General features: G+C 39.7%; 3 protein-coding genes across 3 annotated transcripts in view; 2 read left to right on the plus strand and 1 right to left on the minus strand.

Annotated features, from left to right (window-relative positions):
* Window positions 1–3,743, plus strand: part of LOC306738533 (butyrophilin subfamily 3 member A2-like) — a 5,884-nt gene extending 2,141 nt beyond the window's left edge. Inside the window, exons 2-5 of the mRNA XM_079220399.1 lie at window positions 2,166–2,507; window positions 2,596–2,673; window positions 2,794–2,891; window positions 3,397–3,743. Coding sequence (XP_079076525.1) covers window positions 2,273–2,507; window positions 2,596–2,673; window positions 2,794–2,891; window positions 3,397–3,474 — 489 coding nt within the window. The 5' untranslated portion in view covers window positions 2,166–2,272 and the 3' untranslated portion in view covers window positions 3,475–3,743. The remainder of the gene's footprint in view (window positions 1–2,165; window positions 2,508–2,595; window positions 2,674–2,793; window positions 2,892–3,396) is intronic.
* A 3,903-nt stretch (window positions 3,744–7,646) lies between these two features.
* Window positions 7,647–15,167, plus strand: cdc6 (cell division cycle 6 homolog; the record flags this gene model as incomplete). Its single annotated transcript, XM_079219394.1, has 11 exons — window positions 7,647–7,917; window positions 8,543–8,809; window positions 9,521–9,720; window positions 10,740–10,888; window positions 11,320–11,426; window positions 12,170–12,309; window positions 12,402–12,502; window positions 13,113–13,180; window positions 13,265–13,446; window positions 14,256–14,396; window positions 14,953–15,167. 11 exons carry the CDS (start codon window positions 7,647–7,649, stop codon window positions 15,043–15,045), a joined length of 1,719 nt encoding a protein of 572 aa, XP_079075520.1. The 3' UTR covers window positions 15,046–15,167.
* A 6,715-nt stretch (window positions 15,168–21,882) lies between these two features.
* Window positions 21,883–26,830, minus strand: ccsapa (centriole, cilia and spindle-associated protein a; the record flags this gene model as incomplete). Its single annotated transcript, XM_079219918.1, has 4 exons — window positions 21,883–22,071; window positions 22,542–22,825; window positions 23,857–24,230; window positions 26,820–26,830. 4 exons carry the CDS (start codon window positions 26,828–26,830, stop codon window positions 21,898–21,900), a joined length of 843 nt encoding a protein of 280 aa, XP_079076044.1. The 3' UTR covers window positions 21,883–21,897.
* Between the last annotated feature and the right edge of the window lie 670 nt (window positions 26,831–27,500).

The raw sequence follows: 27,500 nt of genomic DNA on the forward strand, positions 1-27,500 counted from the left end.
GTGTCCCCGGTTCCCCGGTTGCATAGCCGGCTACTTTCGCGGCCTTGACCCCGGTTCCATAGTCGGCTAGCTCCGCCGCCGTGTCCCCAGCCTCATAGCCGCTCGCTCCGCGGCATTGTCCCCGGTTCCCCGGCGCCATAGCCGGCTAGCTCCTCGGCCGTGTCCCCGGTCCCATAGCCGACTGACTCGTTCCGCGGCCGTGTCCCCGGTTCCATAGCCGGCTAGCTCTGCGGTCAGCTCCCCGGCGCTATAGCTAGCTCCCCCGCCGGTTCCCCGGCGCCATAGCCGGCTATCTCTACGGCCAGTTCCCCGGCGACATAGCTAGCTAGCTATAACGCCGGCTCCATAGCCGCTCGCTCCGCGGCATTGTCCCAGGTTCCCCGGCGTCATAGCCGGCTAGCTCTGCGGCCGGTTCACCGGCGCTATAGCTAGCTAGCTCCGGCTCCATAGCCGCTGCATTGTCCCCGGATCCCCGACGCCATAGCCGGCTACTTTCGCGGCCGTGTCCCCGTTTCCATAGCCGGCTACTTTCGCGGCCGTGTCCCCGTTTCCATAGCCGGCTACTTTCGCGGCCGTGTCCCCGGTTCCATAGCCGGCTAGCTCTGCGGCATTGTCCCCGGTTCACCGACGCCATAGCCAGCTAGCTCCTCGGCCGTGTCCTCGCTCCGCGGCCGTGTCCCCGGTCCCATAGCCGGCTACTTTCTCAGTAGCCACAGGGAGCAATGGCGGAGGAGAAAACTCGCTTAACTGTAAGTTGAAATGTTCTAAATACTACTGTTGTTGAGTGAGTTTTCAGGCGACACGTTAGTAGTTTATTCTCTTATAACCGCGTTGAGGTGGTCATGGACCTCGCTGTGCTCTCTGGGCTTTGCTCAAACTGCGACTGAAGACTGAAGACTGAAGAACTCCGCTTGAAGATTCTGCTGGGCGGGGTCTGGACAACTGGCCACCCTACGTCACGACTCGCTGCCGCTGACATTTTTTCTTTATTGAGGTCGTGATGGAGCTCATATTTTTAACTCTCCCTAGTATCTTTCTGTTTGCAGAAACGGTCACTGGTAAGTTTATATTACTAGAGAGCGAGAAAGAGAGGGGATTTCGGGGACAGGTTCCCCGGCTCCATAGCCTGCCAGCTCTGCGGCCGTGTCCCCGGTTTCATTGGCGGCTAGTTTCGCGACCGTGTCTCCGGTTCCTCGGTTTCATTGGCGGCTAGTTTCGCGACCGTGTCCCGGGTTCCATAGCCGGCTCGCTCCGCGGGATTGTTCCCGGTTCCCCAGCGCAATAGCCGGCTAGATCCGCGGCCGTGTCCCTGGTTCCCGGTTCCATAGCCGGCTAGCTCTGCGGCATTGACCCCGGTCCCATAGCCGGCTAGCTCCGCCGCCGTGTCCCCGGCGCCATAGCCGGCTAGCTCCTCGGCCGTGTCCCCGGTCCCATAGCCGACTGACTCGTTCCGCGGCCGTGTCCCTGGTTCCAGGTCCCCGGTTCCATAGCCGGCTAGCTCTGCGGCCAGCTCCCCGGCGCTATAGCTAGCTAGCTATAACTCCGGCTCCATAGCCGCTCGCTCCGCGACATTGTCCCAGGTTCCCCGGCGCCATAGCCGGCTAGCTCTGCGGCCGGTTCACCGGCGCTATAGCTAGCTAGCTAGCTCCGGCTCCATAGCCGCTGCATTGTCCCCGGTTCCCCGACGCCATAGCCGGCTACTTTCGCGGCCGTGTCCCCGTTTCCATAGCCGGCTACTTTCGCGGCCGTGCCCCCGGTCCCATAGCCGGCTAGCTCGCTCCGCGGCCGTGCCCCCGGTCCCATAGCCGGCTAGCTCGCTCCGCAGCCGTGTTCCCGGTTCCATAGCCGGCTAGCTCGCTCCGCAGCCGTGTTCCCGGTTCCATAGCCGGCTTGCTCGCTCCGCGGCCGTGTTCCCGGTTCCAACGGTAAAAATGTTGATTTAAAAGTTAACTATTTCGATAGTCTCGGACACAATCTGACTTCACAGGAGTAAAACCAGCTTTGGAGCAGCTGTATTCATGAATGTTTTACTTAAACCCACTTGTGGTTATCCAGTTTATTAAAGAGGGCTGATGGGTTTGTGTCTGAATGTGGATAAAACTGTGCAATGCAAATGCATGTGAACGAGTCCTCCTACCCGTCTAAATGTAACGTTTGTCTCTCAGGAGGGCCTCGTGCCGTTTGCCAGACGCAGCCAATCGAGGTCCTGGAAGGGGAGGATGCTGTTCTTCAGGGCCGTCTGGATCCACCGGTCGACTTGTCTGCTTACACGATGGATTTCAAGAGGGATGACAACAAGCAGGAGGTCGTCCACGCCTATCGAGATGGACGGGACTATCTTGATCCACAGATGGATCAATACAGAGGCCGGACCAGCCTCCTTCATGAAGCTCTGCCCAGTGGAGTCATGAACCTTACGATCTCCTCAGTCAGTCTGTCCGACAACGGAACGTACGAATGCTTTGTCCCAAGACTGAAAGTCGGGTGTGCTCTCCATCTCATCGTTGGTAAGCAGCTAAATACTTTATCGGTCAGTTGAGGATTAATATGATGAACCTGCAAATAATGAATAACTGCGTTTGTGTTTTGAAACAGAAAAAAAGGAGACAAAGGTGAATGTTTCCCGCACAACTGGACCTGCAGTGGAAGAAGTGACCGAGTCAGACGATCGTGGTAAATGTCTTTGAGCGTTTACACTTTGTCCTCCAGTCCCTCAGAGTACAAGAACACCTGTTATGTGACGCTGCGTCGCCTTGAACCTGCCCTTCAACATCTCCTCTGATATTCTTTCAGGTGGTGCAAACAGGGAGGTCGGCCGTGCTACTATCGTCTCCACCGTTGTCTTCCTTTTTCTCGTTGTTGTTCTGGTTGCATGGAGAAGAGGGCGACTCGTAAGTCACAAAAACCAACCAGTCTTTTAAAGTCTTGATGGGTGTTTTAAAGTTACTGTGAGGAACTTCTAACGGGAGAACCAGGACTGAGCGTGCCGGACTGTCAGCCCTTGCTCCAGTAAAAGTAGAGGTTTTCTAAAGGGACTCTGGTGAACGGAGGCACCACCACGTTCGTCTGCAGGGAAACTAAAATTATTTGTAGTAACTTCAATCAAACAAGGTTACCAGTGAACCCAGTAACCCGTTACACTGTTGGTTCTGCTATATTTTACTCTATTATATGTTTAATGTGTGTTGCTTTGTGCCTGCAAACACTGTAGTTTTGTCTCTGCGTTCTTCGGTGAGTTGATGTCTCAGTCTTTTCACATTTGAACCACACCGGCTTTGATCCTGGCTCTGCTTGTTGGGTGAATTTGTGGTTATGAAACAACACTTCAAGTTTTAGTCCACGTTAATGCTGAGATGTAAGACATGTGTTTGAAGTAAACAAGTTCTTTTTTAACAGGAGACGAGCCGCTCGCAGGACGGAGCAGACGGGGACGGAGCTGCAGGCCGTTTGCTAAACGTCTCTGAGGGGAAGTGATGGTCGGTGACCTGACTGCCACTCATTACATCAGCGTCTACCAAAGTTATTTTACCATTTAATCCAGACACACGCCATTGGAAAAAGACTTTACACAAATGTTATGAGCTGATCAACAAAATCCTTTGAACTTGAAGAGCTAGCGGGGAATCAGGACCTCCGGATGCACAATCATGCAACGTTAACGAAAGTGGAAAATACTTCACTATCCGTGCCACATCATTTATTGGGTTCTTCCTTAGCCTTTTCTTCACCCTTCCACAATGAAAACTGGCTATATATATATATATATATATATATATATATATAAATTAAAAGAGGTCCCAAATATGCAACTTGTGTGATATGAAGAATGAATACAACTAGAGATTATTTTGGTGAAATATTGCAACATCCACACAAATTTGCTGCAGACCTCTGACTAAGTGTTTATTAATTATAAGTATTTGTCAATAATTATAACTTCTTCTATGAAGACAGTTTTGATTTTATAAGCACTTTTTATGTTTTAACATATATTGTTCCTGTAAACTTATTCTGCACTTTTATATTGCACAACTATAGTTTTTGACCAATACATTAATAAACACTTAAACTCCAGTTTATTAGGTAAAGCTAAAGCTCTCCTTTTTGCACGCTTCACTTTAACACAAACAACATCCCCTCTGAAAGAAATTCACATTTGCATCCATTCGTGTCTGTGCATTGACGTTGCATCCAATCTACTAGCGCGACAAATTCACAACGCTTTTGGTGTGAACGCTGCATCAGACTAAATGAACTTGTACTCTAAATAATACGATTCTGGAGACTTGGCATGGCCGGGGATCCAGCATCTGGAAGATTGCTTTAATAAAGGACTTCCCATGTCTTTTAAAGAACTGAATATATAAGAAGAGAATATATATATACTGTATTCATCCTCAAGGGGAAATTTGTTATATATACATATAAATAGATATAGGTAGGTTAGTTAGTTAGTAGAACTTTCTTTTGTTCCTCCAGTTGAGATCTTTTTTTGAGGACGAACCTGAGCCCTGAAATGACTCTACCTGTGTTAACTAATGTGGAAAAATTGCTTCATGAGGGAAATATATGCACATTTATTTCTAAAATGACCCAAAACCAGGATTACACAGATCCAGGATGAGATGGGAATCAGACTTGAATATAACAACTGATGAACAACTCGGGTCAGATTTGTGCCAGAACCGTTTGTCAGCGACGGTTAATGCCCGGTACAGACTTGTGCATTATCATTCTGTTCATCAACTGCACCTCACCCCGCAGAAGCTACATGCATCCTTCCTACACTGTACCTGGCTTTGCACAAAGGTGAGGTCCTTTTGGTTTGACTTTTGTAATGCCTTCACTAAGATCACGCCTTTCCGTTGGATGCTGAGCTGTGTTTACTGGGAAACTTCACAACTCAACAGCTCCAAATTAAACGTGCAGAACTTGTTTTGTGTGACCCGGAAATGTATAGCAATGACTTGGAAACTCAGTCAACCACACTTTACAACTGTGTGTCTTTTGGTATTTTTTAATGCAGATTTTTTTTGTAAAATGAAAAGTTGGACTCCTGCTGGATTGTTTTTCTGAGGTCACTAAAGTGCCTTTATAGAAAGTAACCATGTGCTTTTACTGAAGAACTGTATTGAGATTGTATTTCTATTTTATTAAACTTTATACTTCTACTCTGCTTCATTTGTCTGTTGTTACTTTCTTCCTTCCGGTCCAGTATCGCCAGACGTGTTAATGTTGAATGTTTGTGATGAAATATGAAACGTTCCTTTTTGTTTTGAGAAAACGATTCAGATAATTACACTCACCATAAAGCCTCTTGGATCAGCTGGAAATTATGTATTGATGTAGAATAAACTTTCTAACAGGATATGAAGGAGCTCAAATGCAACACACACATTAACGTTGGCTGCCTACAGAAAACGTGTGTGTGTGTATGTGTGTGTGTATATATATATATATATATATATATATATATATATATATATATATATATATACATATCTCGAAGAGTATCCTGGTAAACTCCCATCATCGTTAATCTCTTCAGCGCTAACGGAGTAGATCTAAACCACAAACACTGACATTAATTATTATATTGTATAACATGATCAGGTAATGTTTTTTTGTTTTTTCACTAACTTCCTGTCTGCTTTCTTATGTTTGTATTTTGCAATGTTTGTTGAGCCGAAGATAGATTTCCACCCTACAAAAATATAATATTTAAAAGTAACATACTGACATTTTACAGTACAATGAGTACTTGTACTATTAATATAACTGGCTTATTTTATACACTTTTTTTTACATAAGGCTTTCAATGTAGGACTTGTACTTGTATTGGAGTATTTCACAGTGTGGTATTAGTACTTTACTTAAAGGAAAGGATCTAAATACTTTTTGACTTTTAAGTCAGCCCTTGAGTTTATTTAATGTAAATAAAAGGAAATTTGGTTCCTAAAAGTCTCCACGTCACAGACGGACGTAACAAAACAACAACTGAAGTTCCCGGGAAAATATATATTCCGCCAAAACAGTAGTAAGTGTTCTATTGAAACTCCCGCCACACGTCCTGCCCCGGCTGCTTAAACACGTGACGTAACTTCCCCTCCGTAGAACGCAGAACCAATCAGCAGCGCAGGAGCCGTCTCCGTGACCTCTTGCCGACCAATCAGAGCGCAGCGCGCACAGCTGATCTCAGGAGTGGAGTTGGCGCTAGTTTGAGCTCAGAGAGAGGAAGAAGAGAGACGACAGAGACGCGGGGAGAACTTCAAGACCGAAGGAAACGCTTATATCAGCCGAGAAGACTTCTCACGACTTGTTTTTAAAGGTAAATCTCTCACGAACACTTTAACTCACGCCGCGAAACGTTGAACGTTGTTTGTGCGTCGTAGCCGGAAGAGAGTTCTTCTTCGACAACTATTCAGAGTCGGTTTGCGAGTTTAGCGCCTAAAATACAACAATTGCTTCATTTCAAGTTATGTGTTTAACTTCGGAAACATTCCGATAAAAACGTGCCATGTTTCCGATGAAACTATATCCATGTTATTGTGTTAATGTGGACATATTCCATGTAAACGTCACCGCTGGGTCTCTGCTAGCTTGGCGCCATTTAACAAACACGATGCATTGTTTGTTCTGCGGCGATTTAATGTCAATAAAACTCTTCTTTTAGTGTTTACCAGCTTCACACAAGTCACATTTATAGTATTGGTTCCCATGTTATAAAATGTGTAAGTGTAATGTGATGTTTAGCATGAAGGAACTACATTCAAATTACTGAAACTTTATTGCAATCTTTCAATTACAAAACGTCCATTTCCTAAGTAATGTACTTAAGTACGTGTACTTTACTTTAGTGTTTATATTTGATGTTGTAGTGTACTCTATTTACTTGATACCCTTTAGTTACTTTGCAGATCATTGATGCAACATATACATTATGATGTATTAATATACAATAAACTACCCAGAAGTGTATAAAGTAATTAAAATGAGCTCCATCTTTACCAGCGGCAGCGTTAAAGGGATTAACACTGTAATCAAATAATAATACTCATTCTGTAATGTGTACTTACTTTTGGTACTTCAATAGGTGCATTTACTAATGCGTATACTTGTTGTACTTTAACTTAAGTTCTGTTTTGTTGTATTTTTGTAGTACTTTCGCCACTTCTGCATAAGACAACAGCTCCCGTTGTATAATGATATGTAAAAGTGTAATGTCAGCACCTGAATACTTTTTTAGTTTGAGTCTTTCAAAAAGTTAAAGGAAAACTTAGTGTGGTCGTTAAAGTAAAGAAGTATTTAGGCATTTAAAATCTGAGGTACATTTATACTTGTACTCAAATAGAAAACGTCAGTAAAAGACGGCATAAAAGACTAAATATTTCAATTACATAGTTAAAACATGGGTAAACATGACTAAATATCCGGATATTACACACATACACATACCGTTAGCTTCTAGCTCAGCCGTCGCCATGTTGAGAGCCGTGTAGAGTCAATCCCTCCATCATAGGCCGACTCTGACTATCTTTAAGCAGTTTAACAGTGCGTGCGAGGTCTGTGAAACCCTGAGCCACACACACACACACACACACACTGTACTTATGAATCCACCTTGTATGTTTCAGCTTGAACACAACATGCCCAGCACGCGCTCTAGCGACCGGGCTCAGCCCACGCTCGCCTTCCCGCGCCGCAAATCCTGCAGAGTTTCCTCGCGGCCCAAGGCGCCGCAGCCGGAAACGTCTCCGGCTCCGTCGCCGACCAAACCCCGCCCCCTGCCGCTCGGACTGCTCTCCCCCAAAGCGGCGCCCCGCCGCCCGTCTCCCCTCTCGCCCGGACGCCCCGCGGCTCAGCGGCCGCCGCCCGCCCTCCAGCCTCGACTTCCACTCAGCCCCCGGAAACGCACAGGTGAGCGGCTCCTCATGTCAGGCGAGTGATGACCTCATTTAAACGTCTAGACGAGTTACAAAGGTCAACGTGAGGTCACGGGCGTTAACTTCATCCACAATATACAAAGAATAACCTGAACTCAGGCTGTTAAGTATTCTTGAGACACTTTTGTGTTTTTTTTCATGAGCGAACCAAACATCTTTGTCACCAAAAGTAACAGTTTGTTGTTTTTTGTCCCAAAATGCTAAACTTTAGCTTTAATTCAGAAGTTGAGCTCTGAAAAGACTTTGTTCCCATTCTGAACGCAGATTTAATTATTCCAAGTTGTCAGAATGGAAAACTTACTTAATATAAAACAAATTGATGATTTCACAAACTTTATATAAAAGCACAAACAATGTATCCATCTTTTTTTTTTTTTTTAATTGGCTACAAACGTTCTGGTTTTTTTCCGATATTATCTTTTTTAAGTTTTTATAATTCTTTGTAAATGTGTGTGTTTATTATAATAATTAAAAAAAGCATTAAGTATTGATGAGGGCAGATTTATGTGTATGCATGTTCTTGGGTTTCTTTTTGAATAAACTTTGATTATAATTCAAAGTCAACCTTTTGTATTTATTATTATTTTTAATCCCTCCAGGTGATGAAAATGGCTGTAACCGTGGCGACGCCCCCCTGGGCTCGCCCCCGAAGCAGAGCCGGCCGACCCTAGCGTCGCCCCGGAAGCCGGGCTTCGACGAGAACTCGCCGGTCTCGGCTCGCCGGCGGCTCATCCCGTCCTCGTCGCCGCGGAAACCGCTCTCTCCCGCCGCCGGAGCGTCGCCAAGGCGACAGGAAACGCCATCTGGGAGCCCGGCGCGCCAAAACACGGACAGGAAGCCGCCGGTCGTCCGGCTCTTCGGAGAAAGTAAGAGACGGAAGTGTTTATTTATTTAAAATATCAAAGTATAGTATTATTTCACTATTAATAATCCAGAAGTTATTTTCTCTATTAATCGTTTTTGACCCAATAAAATCAAAATATTTTCAGTGTAATATCATAGAAAGTTTTTACATTTGTCTTAGACTGATATTTGAAGTGTTTTGTATATTTTTTTATAATATTTATTGCATTATACTTGATGTCTTATATTTACTATTTATTTTCACCCATTTTCAAATCCAGCGAATATTCACATTTTTGCCTTTTTTTTTGTTTTAAATTCAGCTGCAGCTCAAATCCATAAAAGAAAATGTGTCCTTTTTTAATTATATATCTTGTTAAATTCATTTCAGAGTTTATGCAACAGTTTTTTCCCAGACTTCACAATATTAATAACAAATCTCACCCGTTTTAATCGGCAGATAATGCCCTTAAATAGCCGTTAAGCGATATTTATGTGTATTTGTTGGAATGCTTTTTAACCTTAAACGTCTCCGGTGGGAGGAGTCAGCTGCTCTGTTTCATTGCGAACTGATTTATTTAGTGTTTGAAGAAAAGACTCCTGAAGACGTCGCCTCCGGTTCTGTGAAGAACATTTTCACGTTTTCTAGTCCAGATACATCCTAAACCCTTCTGGCTGACTCCGTCTCTCAGAAGGGAATCCTTCCTTAACCGTGACCCTCCGCTCTCCTGCAGGCTCCAGGTTCCTGAGCGTGAAGCAGGCGCTCCACACCGCCGTCCCCGAGCGGCTGCTGTCCCGGGACGCCGAGCGGGGCGCCATCCGGTCCTTCCTGGAGGAGAAGGCCCTGCGGCGGCGGCCCGGCAGCCTCTACATCTCCGGGGCGCCGGGGACCGGCAAGACGGCCTGCCTCAACTGTGTGCTGCAGGAGATGAAGGTACTTCAGTGGGACTTGTAGTGGTACTTGTAGTGGGACTTGTAGTGGTACTTGTAGTGGGACTTGTAGTGGTACTTGTAGTGGTACTTGTAGTGGTACTTGTAGTGGTACTTGTAGTGGTACTTGTAGTGGTACTTGTAGTGGTACTTGTAGTGGTACTTGTAGTGGTACTTGTAGTGGGACTTGTAGTGGGACTTGTTGTGGTACTTGTTGTGGTACTTGTAGTGGTGGTATTGTCCTGGAGGAGGAAGAGCTGCAAGTAGTTCAGTGACGTGAAAGTCGATGTTGAAGGCTGCAGTGACGCCTACTGGAGACTTTGAGTCACTGCAGGAAGATATGAAGTAATGAAGTACTTCAATATAATACTGTACAATTGTTTACTTTGAGTTTTTCCAATTTATACGACTTCATACTTCTTACACCATAACATTTATTACTTTGTAGATTCAGATTAGCACTAAATAATAATCCACTAATAAATTGTATAGAATTATAGATTCAGATACAGCCGTATATAAATAATTACAATTTATTATATGATTATAAAATGGGCCGTTGTGCATATTTTTTAAACTTTTGGTACTTTATGTATATTTTGATGCTTATACATGTCATTTTATTTTAATGCAGTACTCATTTGTTATAGAGTATTTTTAAGCTGAATTATTACCACTTTTACTGCAGTAATACTTCTTCCAACACTGGGAATGATCATTTATTATACGGGAGAATGGAAGGAAAACACATTTGGAGTCCTAAAAATATCTAAATGCGCAAAGAAAGAATTATTAAAATAGGAAAATCAAGGTTGTTTTAAGGGGTGGATGAGTAAAATAAAAACAAACACGGTTTCATCTCTGATTTAAAAGAACAATTGATTTTATAGGATCAATGAATTGATCATAATTACATGTTGTGTTTGTTTCGGGTTTAGTTTTCTGGAGATGTTTGATTAAAAACCGTTATGTGTGTGTATTTAAGTGGTATGTATGTTTATTAACGGTGTCTCCGTCCCTCAGGCCCAGCTGGCGCCCGTCCAGACCGTGCTGGTGAACTGCATGAGTCTCCGTAACTCTCACGCCGTTTTCCCGCTGCTGGCCGACAAGCTGAAGGCGCCCGGCGGGCCGAGCGGCCTGCAGAGGTTCCTGACGGCCCCGGGGCCCGCTGTGTGAGTACAGAACCACAGAACCAATGTGTGACGCAGAGGAACCTTCAGCCTCCTGCAGGTTCACTGGTTTACGCCTAATAATGTAGTAGTTTTTAAAACCTCACTTGTTATATTCAACCTCGTGTTTTTGTATTTTTTTTTTTCTTTTTCTTTCTTAGACTGATATTTTAAGTGTTTTCTGTATTATTTTTTTTATTGCGTTATATTTGAGGTCTTATATTTATTTTAGCCTCCCAGTGACTGTACTTGTGTAACCGGATTTACAATAAATCAATTTAATTTTTCTCTAAAATATAACGAAGCAGATGATAATTAATTAACTGCTGGTTTAGACTTCAGACGATCTGCGTCGGTTCTGTACTATTGAAGTTATTTCTTATTAGAAGACATTAATAAACGTTAATTGATTGATATTCGTTGTTCGTCCTCAGGCTTCTGGTTCTGGACGAGATGGACCAGCTGGACAGCAAAGCGCAGGACGTCCTGTACACCGTCTTTGAGTGGCCGCACCTGCAGGAGTCTCGCCTCTGTCTCGTCGGTAAGACGACGACAACAACAACAACAACAACAACAACAATAACAATGACGACAACAACACGTCTGGGCGGTTAAAAACAAATTAAAACACTTTTTTCCTGTTAAACAGAACAAGTGAAATCAAAAAAATACATAAAATACAAGACAATATTTTAAAAAATTCTGTTTCCTTTTGACTTTTATATCCAAATACTTTTTTCCCTCAAAACTAAATTAGACAAATAAAGAAAATTTACGAAAAATTACATTTGTGTTTAAAAAATTGTAGGAATGATTTAATTTGTTATATCAGTCACATTCTACTTAATGTCTTCTCTTTTTTATCTAATAAAGTACATCATTATAATTTGTTGCTCAGAAAAATCTTCTTTTTATATATTTTTTTATATTTATATTTTATATTTTTTATATATTTTTTTATTTTTTATATATATATATATATATATATATATATATATATATATATATATATATATATATATATATATATATATATATATATATATATATATATATATATATATATATATATATATATATATATATATATATATATATATATATATATATATATATTTTGATTGATGTCAGCCCTGCTCACAATATCGACTATAAAAGACATTTAATGTGTTTATATTATATGTGAGCGTTGTTGGTTTTGTTATAATCTTTATGGAGAGGCGTTCAGTGTAACTCCGTCTTTTAAAGCGCCTGAGTGAAGATGGTTGTTGTTGTTGTTCTCAGGCATCGCCAACGCTCTGGACCTGACGGACCGCATCCTGCCCCGCCTGCAGGCGCGGCCTCTCTGTCGCCCCCTGCTGCTGCACTTCCCTCCCTACAGCCGGCAGGAGCTCACGGCCATCGTGCAGGACCGGCTCTCTCAGGTAGTGTGTGTGTGTGTGTGTGTGTGTGTGTGTGAGAGATTGTCTTGACTTCTAAACGTTTGTATTCATTCCTGTGTGTTCTCTCCTCTCAGGCGTCGGCCGACGGGATCCTGGACGCCTCCGCCGTTCAGTTCTGTGCCAGAAAAGTGTCGGCGGTGTCGGGAGACGCCAGGAAAGCTCTGGACATCTGCAGGTACTGATTTATTATTATTATTATTATTATTATTAATGTCAGGGTTCTTACGGTCATGGAAAACCTGGACAAGTCATGGAGTTTTTAAATGGTAATTTCCAGGCCTGGAAAAATCCTTGATTAAAAAAAATATTTAAAAAAAAATCCCAAAAGTTTAGTAAAAGTCATGTAAATGTGTTATATTCATGTGTTCATGACGTTCATTTACGCTGAGTTTGAAATAATGAATATGCTTTTAAAAGAAAGACGCTCAAAATATAAGCAGGCATACATACAGGCATCTATATAAATGTTTATTCTTTTAATCAAACTATTGTCTCATTCATTTGTGTCATTTAAGGTTTACTGTATGCTTTGTGTTCTCATTGTTAGTTTAAATACTACATTTACTCACTTTTTACTGTTTACACCCAGATTTCACTAAATGATTGTAGTGGAAATTTGGTTTTAAGTCATGGAAATTGGGTTAAAGGTCATGGAAACCCATTGGTCAGAATGTGTATGAACTCTGTCTTAAGAGTAGTTTTTTCTTTTATTTTTTGGACTTCATCTCAACTTCATGAAGTTAAGAGTTTCATTCGACCTTTGATTGATTTTATTTCCTTCCCAGGCGGGCGGTGGAGGTCGTGGAGTCGGACGAGAGGAAGAACGCGTCGGATCCAAACGCCGAACCCAAAGGTGAGTTTTCTGAATCCCGACCGAATCCTGCGAGCGTTTGTTTGCCTGCTTGATTCTAACTTCCCGTCCTCCGGTCCGGCGCAGCGCCGCGGGTCGTCAGCCTCCCGCAGGTCGCTCGGGTTCTGTCGGAGATCTACGGCGACCGCATGGCGTCTCCGGGCGCCGCCGCCGACGGGGAGAGTTTCCCTCTGCAGCAGAAGCTGCTGGTCTGCTGCCTGCTGCTGCTCACGCGCAGCGGCAAGAGCAGAGAGGTCGTCATCGGGAAGGTGAGTCACGGGGAGGGAGAGGAAACTAAAGGTGCATGTGTAACTTATTATTATTATTATTATTATTATTATCATCATTATTCATTATCATTATTATCTCATCCTTTGACTTTCAGTTCATGTTCAGTGTTTTAAATGTAAACGATTTCAGTGTTTAGAATAAGGAAGTTGCTGTAAAGCTGAACCACCTCACTGGGCTTTCAGTGTAACCTTATTATAAATGCATGAATAAGACATTAATAAATAAGGATTACATCTGTATGCAAAGTAGATTTAAAGTTTTTATTTGTGACAACGTGAAGGAACTAAAACTATTAGACGCCAAACCTTAACCTTTTACAGTAACTGTGTACGTTTGTTTATATTTATTGAGGATTTATATATTTAATTTACACCTGTCTTTCTTTTATATGGCAGCTGCTGCACAACAAATGTCCCTCATTATATATATATATATAAATAAATAAATATATAAATATATAAATATATATATATATATATATATATATATATATATATATATATATATATATATATATATATATATTAATTAATTAATTAATTAATTAATTAATCCGGCTAATTCTTGTTCCTGCAGTATTTAAAATGTCCACCAGGTGTCACTGAAGTGCGTTCTATTGCCGGTTAAATAAAGTTATGTCTTATGTTGCATTAAAACTACAGGAGAGAGACGCAGAAAGATAAACGATAATCAAACCGGCTCGTTCCTCCGCTGCAGTATTTAAACCGTCCACCAGGTGTCACTGTCTGTTGCCGGTGGAATAAAGTGAGTGTTGTTGTGGTTTCAGCTCCACGAGGCGTACTGCCGCCTGTGCGCCCGGCGGCAGGTGTCGGCCGTCGCTCAGGGAGAGTGTCTGTCTCTCTGCAGTCTGCTGGAGAGCCGAGGAATCTTCTCCCTGAAGAAAGCCAAAGAGGCTCGGCTCACCAAGGTGATGATGTCATAAAAGAATCCTTTAGTAGTCCTGCAGGATTACAGTAAAGTTTTACTGTAAATAAACGGTCAAGAAGATTGCAATATTAAATATACAGACGGAATAAAAAGTATTTATATTGCACTAGTTGAACGTCATTAAAGTTTTGTATTTGTTAACTGTAACAAATGAGTCTTTTTATCTTTTGGGTGGAAATGAGGCGGCAGCTATTTGTCCTTTTTTATTTTTTTTATTTAATTTCTATAAATCATCCAGAAAAAATGTTTTGTCCTGAGAACGTTCTAAATTAACAGATTAAATGTTCTATAATGTAGTCAAGATAATTCTAGTACGTGAAAAGTAACCATTGAATATTTTTTTTGGGGTATTCTTGCTTGAAAATGACTTTTCCTCAGTCGGTTAATTGACTACTTGTTGCAGCTCTCTGTGTAAATCTGTTATCGCTCATTTAAACGAGTCCAGTGACGCCTTATGAGTCTTTTTATTTAATTCATTTTCCCGCCTGTGACTCGTACCGTTGAGGATCTTTAATCATAACTGTTTCTCCCTGCAGGTGTTTCTGAAGATCGAGGAGAAAGACGTCGAGAACGCCCTGAAGGACCGGACGCTGCTGGGGAGCATCCTGGCCGCCGGACTCCCGTCCTGATCACGTGACCCCGCCTTGATCACGTGACCACTGATCACTGACCTCCTTATATATATGTATGTATGTATGTATGTATGTATGTATGTATGTATATGAATGATTGATTGGTGTTCTCGTTTATGCTGAGACTTTGTACATATTTTATGAAATCTTTTTCTTTGTTTTCTTCGTACCGATGTTGACGCTCAGTTTTTTGAGTTGTTGAGAAATGTTTTTTAATCGGTTATGAAATTACAGCATTTTGTTTCTATTTTTACGCTGTAAATAAACAAATGTACAGACGTTTTAATCGGTTTCCTTGTTTTTGTTTTGCTCCTTTCTTTCCCAGAATCAATAGTTGTGCGTTCGACTGAACGGATAAAGTTATTTTTTAAAAAAAAATCATAACGCTTAAATGTTAGTTTATATCACTGGAAATCTCCTGAAATGAGAAAGTGAACCCAATACTGATACTAAATACTGATTTAACCATCAATCTGGAGCCAAAGAAGTTGTTCGTCGAACACTTTTCACTTTTTGTGTCGACTTCTCTGTCGGCCGAGTTTCTCCACAAATATTCAAACAACTTTAAATGTTTATTTAAAAATGTGATCCTATGCTTCTATTAAATAAGACGTTCAGCATAAAGCAAACAAACTAAATGTTTGTTGCATAAAGACTAAAACAACCATTTAGTGGCATCCTCACTTAATGTGACGACCCTGAAGATTTAATTTAAAGTCCTGAGTTTATGAACTGATTAATACTGCAGAATCTGTGTATTTGCAGTATTATTCACTGGGTGTCTGGTGACATTCCCAGAAAAAAATATTGTATTAAATTACTCTATTGTGTAAAATAAAGGAACAACTGTATATGTACAAGTCATGCAGTGTTCTCAAACTGTGGGGCGCGCCCCTCTAGTGGGGCGCAGAGGTATTACAGGTGGGACGCGGGAAGATTTATTTTCTTCTCAATTTTTTTTTTTTTTAGAATCCTTTATGGGGAAATTATTCTCTGCATTTTACCCATCCTCATTTTGTTTTGTTTGACACAAGTTGAACGTTATTGTTATGATCTTTATATTTAGTGCAAAACAGGTTAATTGCAGCCACGATAGGCATTTGCCAAATATTATTTTTTGCACAGATAGAACTTTATTTGCATTGTTCTAACGAAGTGATTGCACATGTTATTAGTTTTTGTCTGATGGAGCGATCTGGTTTACTGGAAAGTGATTTCAATTTTCTTTATTTGAAAAAGCACGGGCGGAGGAGTCACAAAGTTATTTCAATAAAAATTCAGCATTGATCATTTTGTTAGAATTTGCCTGAACAAAATGGTTAAAATCAATGAATTTTGAACTAAACCACTTTGGAGGAAGAAAAATGTTTTTCTGAAGTACTGTCCCTTTAAGTCTGGATCATAACAACCAAATATTCATTTGCAGAATTTAAAAAACCTTTTTATGATGAGCGACCAGCGAGCGTTCTCTCTGACTGACCAGGGACCAGCGAGCGTTCTCTCTAACTGACCCGGGACCAGCGAGCGTTCTCTTTAGCTGACCCGGGACCAGCGAGCGTTCTCTCTAGCTGACCCGGGACCAGCGAGCGTTCTCTCTAACTGACCCGGGACCAGCGAGCGTTCTCTCTAACTGACCCGGGACCAGCGAGCGTTCTCTCTAACTGACCCGGGACCAGCGAGCGTTCTCTCTAGCTGACCCGGGACCAGCGAGCGTTCTCTCTAGCTGACCCGGGACCAGCGAGCGTTCTCTCTAGCTGACCCGGGACCAGCGAGCGTTCTCTCTAGCTGACCCGGGACCAGCGAGCGTTCTCTCTAGCTGACCCGGGACCAGCGGCCGCTGAGTGGATTGAAGGTTTAAGTGAAGCACGGGTCGGCTGCACACGACTTCAACTCACGCAACTCGTGTTTTTTGTCCACCGGCCGTTTCTCTGATTTCTCTGCGAACCCCTGAATGCATCGTCATTCACTTTCCACAACAAAAAAAAGTCTTTAAAAAAAACATTTTATTAAGTTCCAATTGATGCAACTTGATATTTATTCCACTTCCTGTCATTGGTGATGCAGATTAATAATACAAAATATAAATGAATGAATAAAATGTGTTTATTATAGTAGAAAACACCCAGCAGCAACTTTAAAGTGATTTATTAATGCATCAATAACTAAAGTCCTGTTATAAACATTATTCTGAAATGAGTCATTCTGCATCATGAGTACTTTTACTTAATTAATATTTTTTATGCAGGACTTTTACTCGTAATAATTTAGCACTGATACTTTTACCACATTAAAGATATAAATACTTTTCTTTAAGTACAATCTTCAGACTTTAAACCCGGGCGACTCTGAAATGATGCAAATGAAAGAGATTTTAATCCATATTCAAATAATACCAGACACAAATATTAACTATTCAAATAAGATTTATTCAAATATAATTTACTCACAGCAAAGATGATGAATATAAATATATATATATATATATATATATATATATATATATATATATATATATATACTTGCGTATGTTTTCAAATACAAATACAGTGACCAAAAATGTAAACATTGTTGGAGATAAAATATGATTCAATACTCAAACGTATGATAATAATAAACAACACGCAAATAAAGGTCACTTTCTCCAACAGTGCATTTCACAAACTCCTCACATATAATAATATATATATTAAACTTTAGTGCCTATTTCTTTTTTTACTTTAAATATGACATTTTCTGATTAACAGTAAATATTTTACTGTGATTGTCTGAAACGTTTCGACTCATCAGGGACCAAAACCAAGAAAACACAAAGTTTCTGCAACACGGAACAATTTCCACCACTTTGACGGTTTAATGTCGTCTTCTTTCTACTGGGAGACGATTTCCACCAGGACTGTGTTCCCCAAAGAAACATTACACATTTAAATAAGAAAATGTTACACAGAAACATATATATATATATATATATATATATAAATATATATTTATATATATATATACTTTCTGTCGTATGAGATGAATTTTTCCCAAATGTTAATATTATTTATTGAGGTTTCAAAGTTGCCTCTAAATGTTAAAATATATAAATTCTCAAATCTTATTACTGCCTTTATAAATATATCATCTTTCGTCTTTTAGCGCCTTCAGCCGCTCTGAAGACTTTAACTCCAAACTCACAAATAACTTTTAGTTTAGTCACTAGTTGTAAATTATAGTTGAGCTGCCAAAGTTTCAATAGACGCAGAATGAAGCTGTAAATAAAGTTTTACTCAGTGAAATACAGCTTCATGTGTAACTGTCAGGCAGCGGAGAATAAGAGGGTTTTAATAAACTTATATATTAAATATTAAGGTGATAACTGTCAAAATAACTGATATTTTCTTTTTAGAGAAACTGAGTCTCAGACTCAGAAACAAAGATTTGTTCGCGATGAAGACAATAGAGCAACAAATAAAAGTACAAACATGAAAATAAAAGGTGAGTTTAAAACTTCACACTTTTAACTTCATGTCCGGATTCTTCCAGATGAAAAAGATGAAATACCTGAAGCTTCCTTTGGTTGATATTTTGTGGCCATTTTGAATATTTTGATTAATTTGAACATTTTTAAAAAGGAAAATATGCAATTGCCAGGTGAAGAAAAAAAAAAACTACATTTAGATCATGTGACACAAAGTGATTGTGTTTTTTTCTTTTTCAAACTTTACACTTTCTCATTTTCTATCTCTCCAAATTTCCCCCAAAAAATAGTTTCAGTGTTTTAGTGAGAAGAAGTGAGAAAAGTCGTATCAGGAAGTGTGATTTCTTTCCAACGTGATCTAACAACACAACGTGATGCAAGTAGTGTTAAAATAAAGCAGTTATATAGGATGAAGAATGAAAATAATATGAAATAAAAAGATGAATAAATAGTTCACATTCAGAGTGACGAAAGTCAATAAACATTCTCAGTGAATTTAAATACGCATTCAGTTAATCAAAAGTACACAAGCTGTACACGTAGAGTAATAATACTTTAGCCCTCAGTTTGAGTCACATGACGCGGCGATGACATCATGTATTTACAATCGTTGGTTTCAGAAAACAATCAGAAAAGTATCAGAGAACAATCAGAAAACAGTCCAGAAACAGTCAGAGAACAATCAGAAAACAATCAGAAAACAGTCAGAAAACAATCAGAAAACAGTCAGAAAACAATCAGAAAACAATCAGAAAACAGTCAGAAAACAGTCAGAGAACAATCAGAAAACAGTCAGAGAACAATCAGAAAACAGTCAAGAAACAGTCAGAAAACAATCAGAAAACAGTCAGAAAACAATCAGAAAACAGTCAGAAAACAATCAGAAAACAGTCAGAAAGCAATCAGAAAACAATCAGAAAACAGTCAGAAAACAATCAGAAAACAGTCAGAGAACAATCAGAAAACAGTCAGAAAACAGTCAGAAAACAGTCAGAAAACAATCAGAAAACAGTCAAGAAACAGTCAGAAAACAATCAGAAAACAGTTAGAAAACAGTCAGAAAACAATCAGAAAACAGTCAGAAAACAATCAGAAAACAGTCAGAAAACAGTCAGAGAACAATCATAAAACAGTCAGAGAACAATCAGAAAACAATCAGAAAACAGTCAGAGAACAATCAGAAAACAATCAGAAAACAGTCAGAAAACAATCAGAAAACAGTTAGAGAACAGTCAGAGAACAATCAGAAAACAGTCAGAAAACAGTCAGAAACAGTCAGAAAACAGTCAGAAAACAATCAGACAACAATCAGAAAACAGTCAGAAAACAATCAGGAAACAGTCAGAAAACAATCAGAAAACAGTCAGAAAGCAATCAGAAAATAGTTAGAAAACAGTCAGAAAACAATCAGAAAACAGTCAGAAAACAATCAGAAAACAGTCAGAAACAATCAGAAAACAATCAGAAAATAGTAAGAAAACAGTCAGAAACAATCAGAAAACAGTCAGAAAACAATCAGAAAATAGTAAGAAAACAGTCAGAAACAATCAGAAAACAGTCAGAAAACAATCAGAAAACAGTCAGAAACAATCAGAAAACAATCAGAAAATAGTAAGAAAACAGTCAGAAACAATCAGAAAACAGTCAGAAAACAATCAGACAACAATCAGGAAACAGTCAGACAACAATCAGACAACAATCAGGAAACAGTCAGACAACAATCAGAAAACAGTCAGAAAACAGTCAGAAAACAGTCAGAAAACAGTCAGAAAACAGTCGCTGCAACTGATTTCAGCTGGAAAAACATTATTTTACTGTAATTCCTCAATAATTTAACATTATTATCTGTTCTTTTTTTCTGAAAGAACCATTGATTATTTATTTACTGTATTTAATAATTACCAGTAGTTATTTCCATTTCTATATAAATGAAATAATTTTTCCTCAATTCTTTTTTAACTGTGAAATAAAAAGTAAACAAATCAAATCTGATGAATCTCGTCATGTGACGGCCTGAACGATGACATCACTCATTAATAAATACATTATACATCACGTTATAAGCCTGAATATTCATGTTTTGTTTCATTAGTTTATTTTGCTCTAATTTTACTTTTATTTACCGTTTTACTCTGATCATTTTATTCAGTGTTGTATTTTATTTACTGATTCTCATTTTCTTAACTTATTTGTTTCATCCTTCATTTGTAAAACACTTTAAAATGCACTAGATTTGTTTGAAAGCTGCTTTATGAATAAAACTTTAAATTATTGATCGATTGATAAAACTATTAATTCTGTGGCAGTAAAATGGATCTTCAAGCTGGATTTCTAAACTGTTTTAAACAACATAAATTAACAATATTATCGTGTTGCAATTAAATTAATCCCACAAAGTTATGATCTAAAACTTATACTGAAGCAAAAAGTCTCATAAACTTTAAAAGAAGAGTTCACTTTTGCATAAAGTTTCTTTACATGTGAATTAAGAGAAAGAAGTTTAGAGTTTTCCTCTTTAAAATCAACGTGAACCAGAAGCTGCATCTCAACCAAGAAGATCAATTCAATCTGAGGTCGTTACGAAGGTCTAAAATATAGTTTCTACTCAGAAAATACTTTTTAAATACTCAATACATTTCATTTGATAAATCTTATTTGTTTACTTTGTCGTTTATTCTAAACAAATATCAAAAATACTTCAGTTTGGTCCGTTTCTGCCTTTTGAGTTAAAAACACACTGAGCTGCCTTTGTGAGAGGAAATGAAACACAAATCAACAAATAAATAAACAAATAGATAAACTAATAAATAAACAAATAAAGATTTTAGCAGTTTGTTTGGAGACTTTCATGCTTTTAAATGAAAGTACATTCAAATATTTATCCGACTGATTAGAGTTGGTTTTCTCTGATGTTTGTTTATCAAACACCGGAAAGTAAATTAATAAATAAATAAATATTCCTGTTCAGTTTGTTTCGCTGCTGTCGAGCAAAACAAGAAAATAAATAAAAAACACATTTGAAAAGAGGAAATTACAAATAGTTTTAAAAATGATCCGTAAAGTAAAACCCCACAGGAACAACATAATACTGCTTAATACGGCAAACAACACGATAAAGTCTATTTTATGAAGGAAAAGTAACTTGAAATGAAAGATACTTATTTAAAAGATGTGTTTTATTAGAGAGACTCTGTTGGTCCTGACGCAGCTAAATAGTTTATTATCTAAAGATGTTTGTTTCCTGTGGAGTCACTTCCCTGCCTCTGGGTCCCCGCCTCTGGGTCCCCGTCTCTGGGTCCCCGTCTCTGGGTCCCCGCCTCTGGGTCCCCGCCTCTGGGTCCCCGCCTCTGGGTCCCCGCCTCTGGGTCCCCGTCTCTGGGTCCCCGCCTCTACCTCAGCCGGGCGGAGAAGCAGCGCATGTACTCCGTGGTCCAGCGGTCGTCGGCCACCGTCAGCCGCCGCGTCTTCTCCAGGTCGGCCGAGCGAGAACGACGACGCTCAGCCTGAGAGAGACGCTTCTCCCACGGGAGAGCAGTCTGGAGGCAGGCGTCAGGTGTGCTGCTCTGAGGGAGGGAAGAGGGGAGGGGGGGGGGGGGGAGAGAGAGAGAGGGAGTGAGATAGGGAGTGAGGGAGTGAGAGGGAGGGAGAGGGAGGGAGAAGAGGGGGGAGATATAGGGAGTGAGGGAGTGAGATATAGGTTGGAGGGGAGAGAGACAGGGAGAGAGAGAGGGAGTGAGGGAGAGGAAGAGAGGGATGGTAAGGAGAGAGAGAAAGAGAGAGAGAGACGTTTCCGTAAAGCACACCAGTGTTTTATTTATTTATTATTCATGTCTTCACGTCTCTGGTTTCCTGAACGAGTCCAGACTTCACTTTCACTTCTAAACGCTTTGCTTTTTACGTCACATGATAATAATAATATAATAATAATAATATAATAATAATAACAATATAATAATAACAATATAATATAATAATAATATAATATCATAATATCAGTAATAAATGAAGCAGTCCTGGTAGAGGAGTAACTCACGCTGGCGGCCATCTTCTCCTCTCTCCTCTCGCTCCAGTCCAGCCGGCTGCTCGGTCTGCGGTTCTCCTTGGTGCTGATTGGCGGTTGGCTCTTGGCTCTCGCCGTCTTTCGGACCGCGGCGCCGGCGGGCTTATCGTCGTGGGACGCGTCCCGGCGCCCCGGCTCGGGACGCGGGTCGCGGCGCCGGGGACGTCTCTTCGGCGCCGGGTTCACCGGCTCGCCGTCTGAGGAGGAGGAGCCAACTGGACCGCCGTCTGAGGAGGAGGAGCCAACTGGACCGCCGCCTGAGGAGGAGGAGCCAACTGGACCGCCGTCTGTCTCCGTGTCCTCAGAGACTCTCACACCGTTTACTGTAGCTGCTGGACACACACACACACACACACACACACACACACACACACACACACACACACACACACACACACAGGCCAAATATTTTTAGCATCAGCGTCTCCTGAGTTCATCTTCTGGCTCTCACATCGCAGCACAAAGGAACTGTGAGATTGTCCCAAATTGTTCCCGAAGAGAACCGGTGCAGCTGACGGGAACGCCGATGGTTTTTCAGACTTTTGATCATAAGTGTTGGAAAATAAGATGCTATTTTACGAAACGTCAAACGTTATGAGTTGAATGAATCAACGGCAAAGATCAGCCAATTAATCAATTAGTGGATTGACAGAAAATTAATCAGCAACTGTTTTAATAGAAGAAGAAAAAGTTAATATTTGCTGGTTTCTTCGGAGCATTTTCTGGACTCTGGGAACTTGTGATTTAAATAATTTCTAACATTTTACAGACCAAACAATGAATACATAAATCAATAGATTGATAGATAGAGAAAACAATCATTGGTGGCAGACATTATATTCCTAATATTTTCTGGTCCCGAACTATGTAAAGGCTTCTAAATGCTTGAACTCAGATTGATGAAGCTTAAATTAGATATTAAAAAATATTCTTATGATCAATTAATAAGATGTTTATTGTACTTAATTGAAAAATCACAATAAAACAAAGCCTTGGGGTGTTAGGAAGGTGTTTCAGTCAAAAAACTTTGTCGTTCGGTTAAGAAATGTAAAGGTTATAACCTTCATGCCTAAACATGCTCGGATTGGGGCATGCTGGGTATTAATCTTTGCATACATTTTATTTGACAATCAGAGACCAACAGCTCAAAAAAAAATCATTGGTCACAACAGAGGCCTCAACATTTGAGAATCTGGAACCAGAGAATGTTTTACATCTTTTGCTCGATAATGAATGATTGATATGGTTATTGACGAGTTATTAAAAGTATTGGTGCCCGTCTCCTCACCCGCGGTCGGCGCAGCGTCTACCACGGCGTCTCCGCTGTGTCGTTCCTCGAGAGGCGGTTTGGACCCGGGGCTGGGACTCGACCTCCGGTTCGTCTCCGCGGGCGGCGGCGGCGGCGGGAGGGACAGCGGGGCGATCTTGTTCCGGGTCAGCCTGGGCGTGGACCAGCCGCTGGACTCGGAGCCGCCGTCCCAGCCCTCCCAGAACCAGGGCTTGTGGGAGTGCTCCATCGCCCGCCGGCTCAGGCGGTACTTCAGGGAGTCCTCGTAGCATTTGGATAACGTCTCCCATTTGGGATCCCGGAACTTCTTCATGTACTCCGTCCGGATTTTCTTGGTCACCGTGGTTCTTGTTGTTGGTCCCGCCTGGTCCTCGCTGTGGGAAGCAGAACAATGAGAGAACAATGAGAAAACAATGAGCAAAAAAAGGGGAAAAAATAAAAACAATGAGCAAACAATGAGAAATTAGAAAATAATGAGAAAACAATGAGAAAACATTGGGAAAACAATGAGGAAATAATGAGAAAGTAATGAGAAAACAATGACAAATGAGAAAAGAATGGGATAAACAATGAGATAACAATGAGATATGAGAAAAAATAAGACAAAAATGAGATAACAAATAATGAGAGAACTATGAGAAAACAATGAGAAAACAATGAGATATGACAAAACAATGACAAAACAACGAGAAAACAATGAAATAACAATGAGATATGAGGAAATAATGAGAAAATAATGAGAAAACTATGATATATGAGGAAATAATGAGAAAACAATGAGAAAACAATGGAATATGAGAAAACAATGAGAAAACAATGAGATATGAGAAAACAATGAGAAAACATGAGAAAACAATGGGAAAAAACAATGAGATAATGAGATAACAACGAGAAAACAATGAGAAAACAATGAGATATGAGGAAATAATGGGAAAACAATGAGAAAACAATGAGATATGAGGAAATAATGAGAAATCAATGAGAAAACAATGAGATATGAGGAAATAATGAGAAAACAATGAGAAAACAATGAGATATGAGGAAATAATGAGAAAACAATGATATATGAGGAAATAAGGAGAAAACAATGAGAAAACAATGAGATAACAATGAGATATGAGAAAACAATGAGATAACAATGAGATATGAGAAAACAATGAAAAAACAATGAAAAACAATGAGATAACAATGAGATATGAGAAAACAATGAGATAACAATGATATATGAGAAAACAATGAGATAACAATGAGAAAACAATGAGATAACAATGAGATATGAGAAAACAATGAGATAACAATGAGAAAACAATGAGATATGAGAAAACAATGAGATAACAATGAGATATGAGAAAAAAATGAGAAAACAATGAAAAAACAATGAGATAACAATGGGATATGAGAAAACAATGAGAAAACAATGAAAAAACAATGAGACAACAATGAGATATGAGAAAACAATGAGAAAACAATGAGATATGAGAAAACAATGAGATATGAGAAAACAATGAGAAAACAATGAAAAACAATGAGATAACAATGAGATATGAGAAAACAATGAGAAAACAATGAGAAAACAATGAGATATGAGAAAACAATGAGAAAACAATGAGATAACAATGAGATATGAGAAAGCAATGAGAAAACAATGAGATAACAATGAGATATCAGAAAACAATGAGAAAACAATGAGAACACATGCTTGTCATCTCAAGGCAAGAGAAGGACAAAAGGCTGGACGTTCCTCTCCGGTGAATTAACCCCGACAGTCATCAGTATAATACAATCAGTGCATTCAATCATAATAAAACATAAACTAATGATTATTTTATTGTGGATTATTCTGCAAATTATTTTCTCCATTAATTGATCGCTTGTTTAGTTTATAAAAATCTGAAAACAACTGGAGAGAAATGCTCCAAAATAATAATAATAAATGTGCTTTAAAAGAATGAACAAAAAAAACTTCAATAAATAAAAATAAATTCAAAATATTACAAAGTGACACCTTCACTTCCAACGAACAGTATACACTTTAAAGTTCTTAATAATTAAAAGGGAACGTAACAAATCCTAAAATTTGAGAAGAACCATTGTATGTATGTTTTTTTGTGCTTAATAATATTATTATATTGTTAATTTTCTAATTGATTAACCGACCAATCAATTCAGCTGTAACTACATTTTTAACAAAACATAATATTTTGTATAAACTCTTAACGCTGCTAAACACCATTAAAACCCACGTAATGAATGCATTGGGTTTCTGAGAGGACACCTGCGGCCCCTCGTGACGCGCACGAACCACCTTTAAGCCCCGCCCATCTCCCGTCCTACAGATTACCGTCAGAGGAGGCGGGCTGAAGCTTATTATAGTCTGACTACTATAATACTACACTGCTAGTTCTCACACTAACGCACCTATTTATGTTGGTGCTGCCGCCTACACATATCACATTTCATTTTATTATCTAAAAACCAAATCAACTGCATTAATTATTAATTTTATCTGAGCTGGCCGACATATGATCCAAGCACAATATTTGTTTATATATATATATATATATATATATATATATATATATATATATATATATATATATATATATATACACACATTACAATATGCTATACAGTATTTTTTTCTCCTTGTATCTGAAACCCTCTTATTTTGAAGGTGTTTATTTCCACAGTCACACCCCAAAAACATTGTATTTTTTAATTATTATAGCCTTTAAAAACACCGCAGAGGAAAAACAACACAGCCAGTTGCATCTTCTGCAGATTAAACACATGTCACCAGGTGTGTTTCCTCACACTGAATGAGTTTTACATGACATGTCATCGAGTGAAAACCTGCAACCTGCTGCGTGCAGCTTCGCTGTGCAGACAGGTTGTAATAACGCGTTAATAACGCAGCATTAATAACAGAGGCTGGACGGTACGTCCGGTGTCGGGTTACTCACCCAGACCTCATCCCGGAGGTGGAAACCCGGTCGGTCTCGTCGCTCCCGCGGTCAGAAGCTCGACATCGCTCCGGTCCTCTCCGGCTGTCACGGTACACCGAGACCGCGTCACGTGGGCGTGGCTACAAGCCAGGTTACGCACAGCAGCGAGCTTCCGGCGTGCACTTTCAAAATAAAACTCAGATAATCAAAGTTTAGGCGCAACACTGGTCGTGGTGGGTACTGAGTGTGGAGTACGTATTTCCTTGTAATTGTTAGTCTGATTGTTATGAAAGCCCGTTTCCGCACAAACAAAAGAAAATAATGTCATAATTATGAGATAATAAAGTTGAAATTGTGACTTTTTATCTCATAATTTGGACTTTATTATCTCATAATTCTGATTTCTTATCTCATAATTATGATTTTTTATCTCAGAATTTCGACGGTGGTTTTTGTATAGTTTGTAGTTTTACTTTATATTTATTTTAATAGAATACTTTAGATATTCCTTTATTAGTACCGCAGTGGGGGAATTTGCAGGATTACAGCAGCAAATGGGCAAAGTGCATGCAAAATAGTCAAATTAAAATTAAAAACAAGTAATATACTGTAAATAAACAGTAAAACAGTAATAAAAACAGTAAAGAATGCACAATAACAATAGTATATATACAGACAGAATACAAATGTATTTATATT

This window comes from Taurulus bubalis (genome assembly GCF_910589615.1).
Source record: "Taurulus bubalis genome assembly, chromosome: 6".
NCBI lineage: Eukaryota > Metazoa > Chordata > Actinopteri > Perciformes > Cottidae > Taurulus > Taurulus bubalis.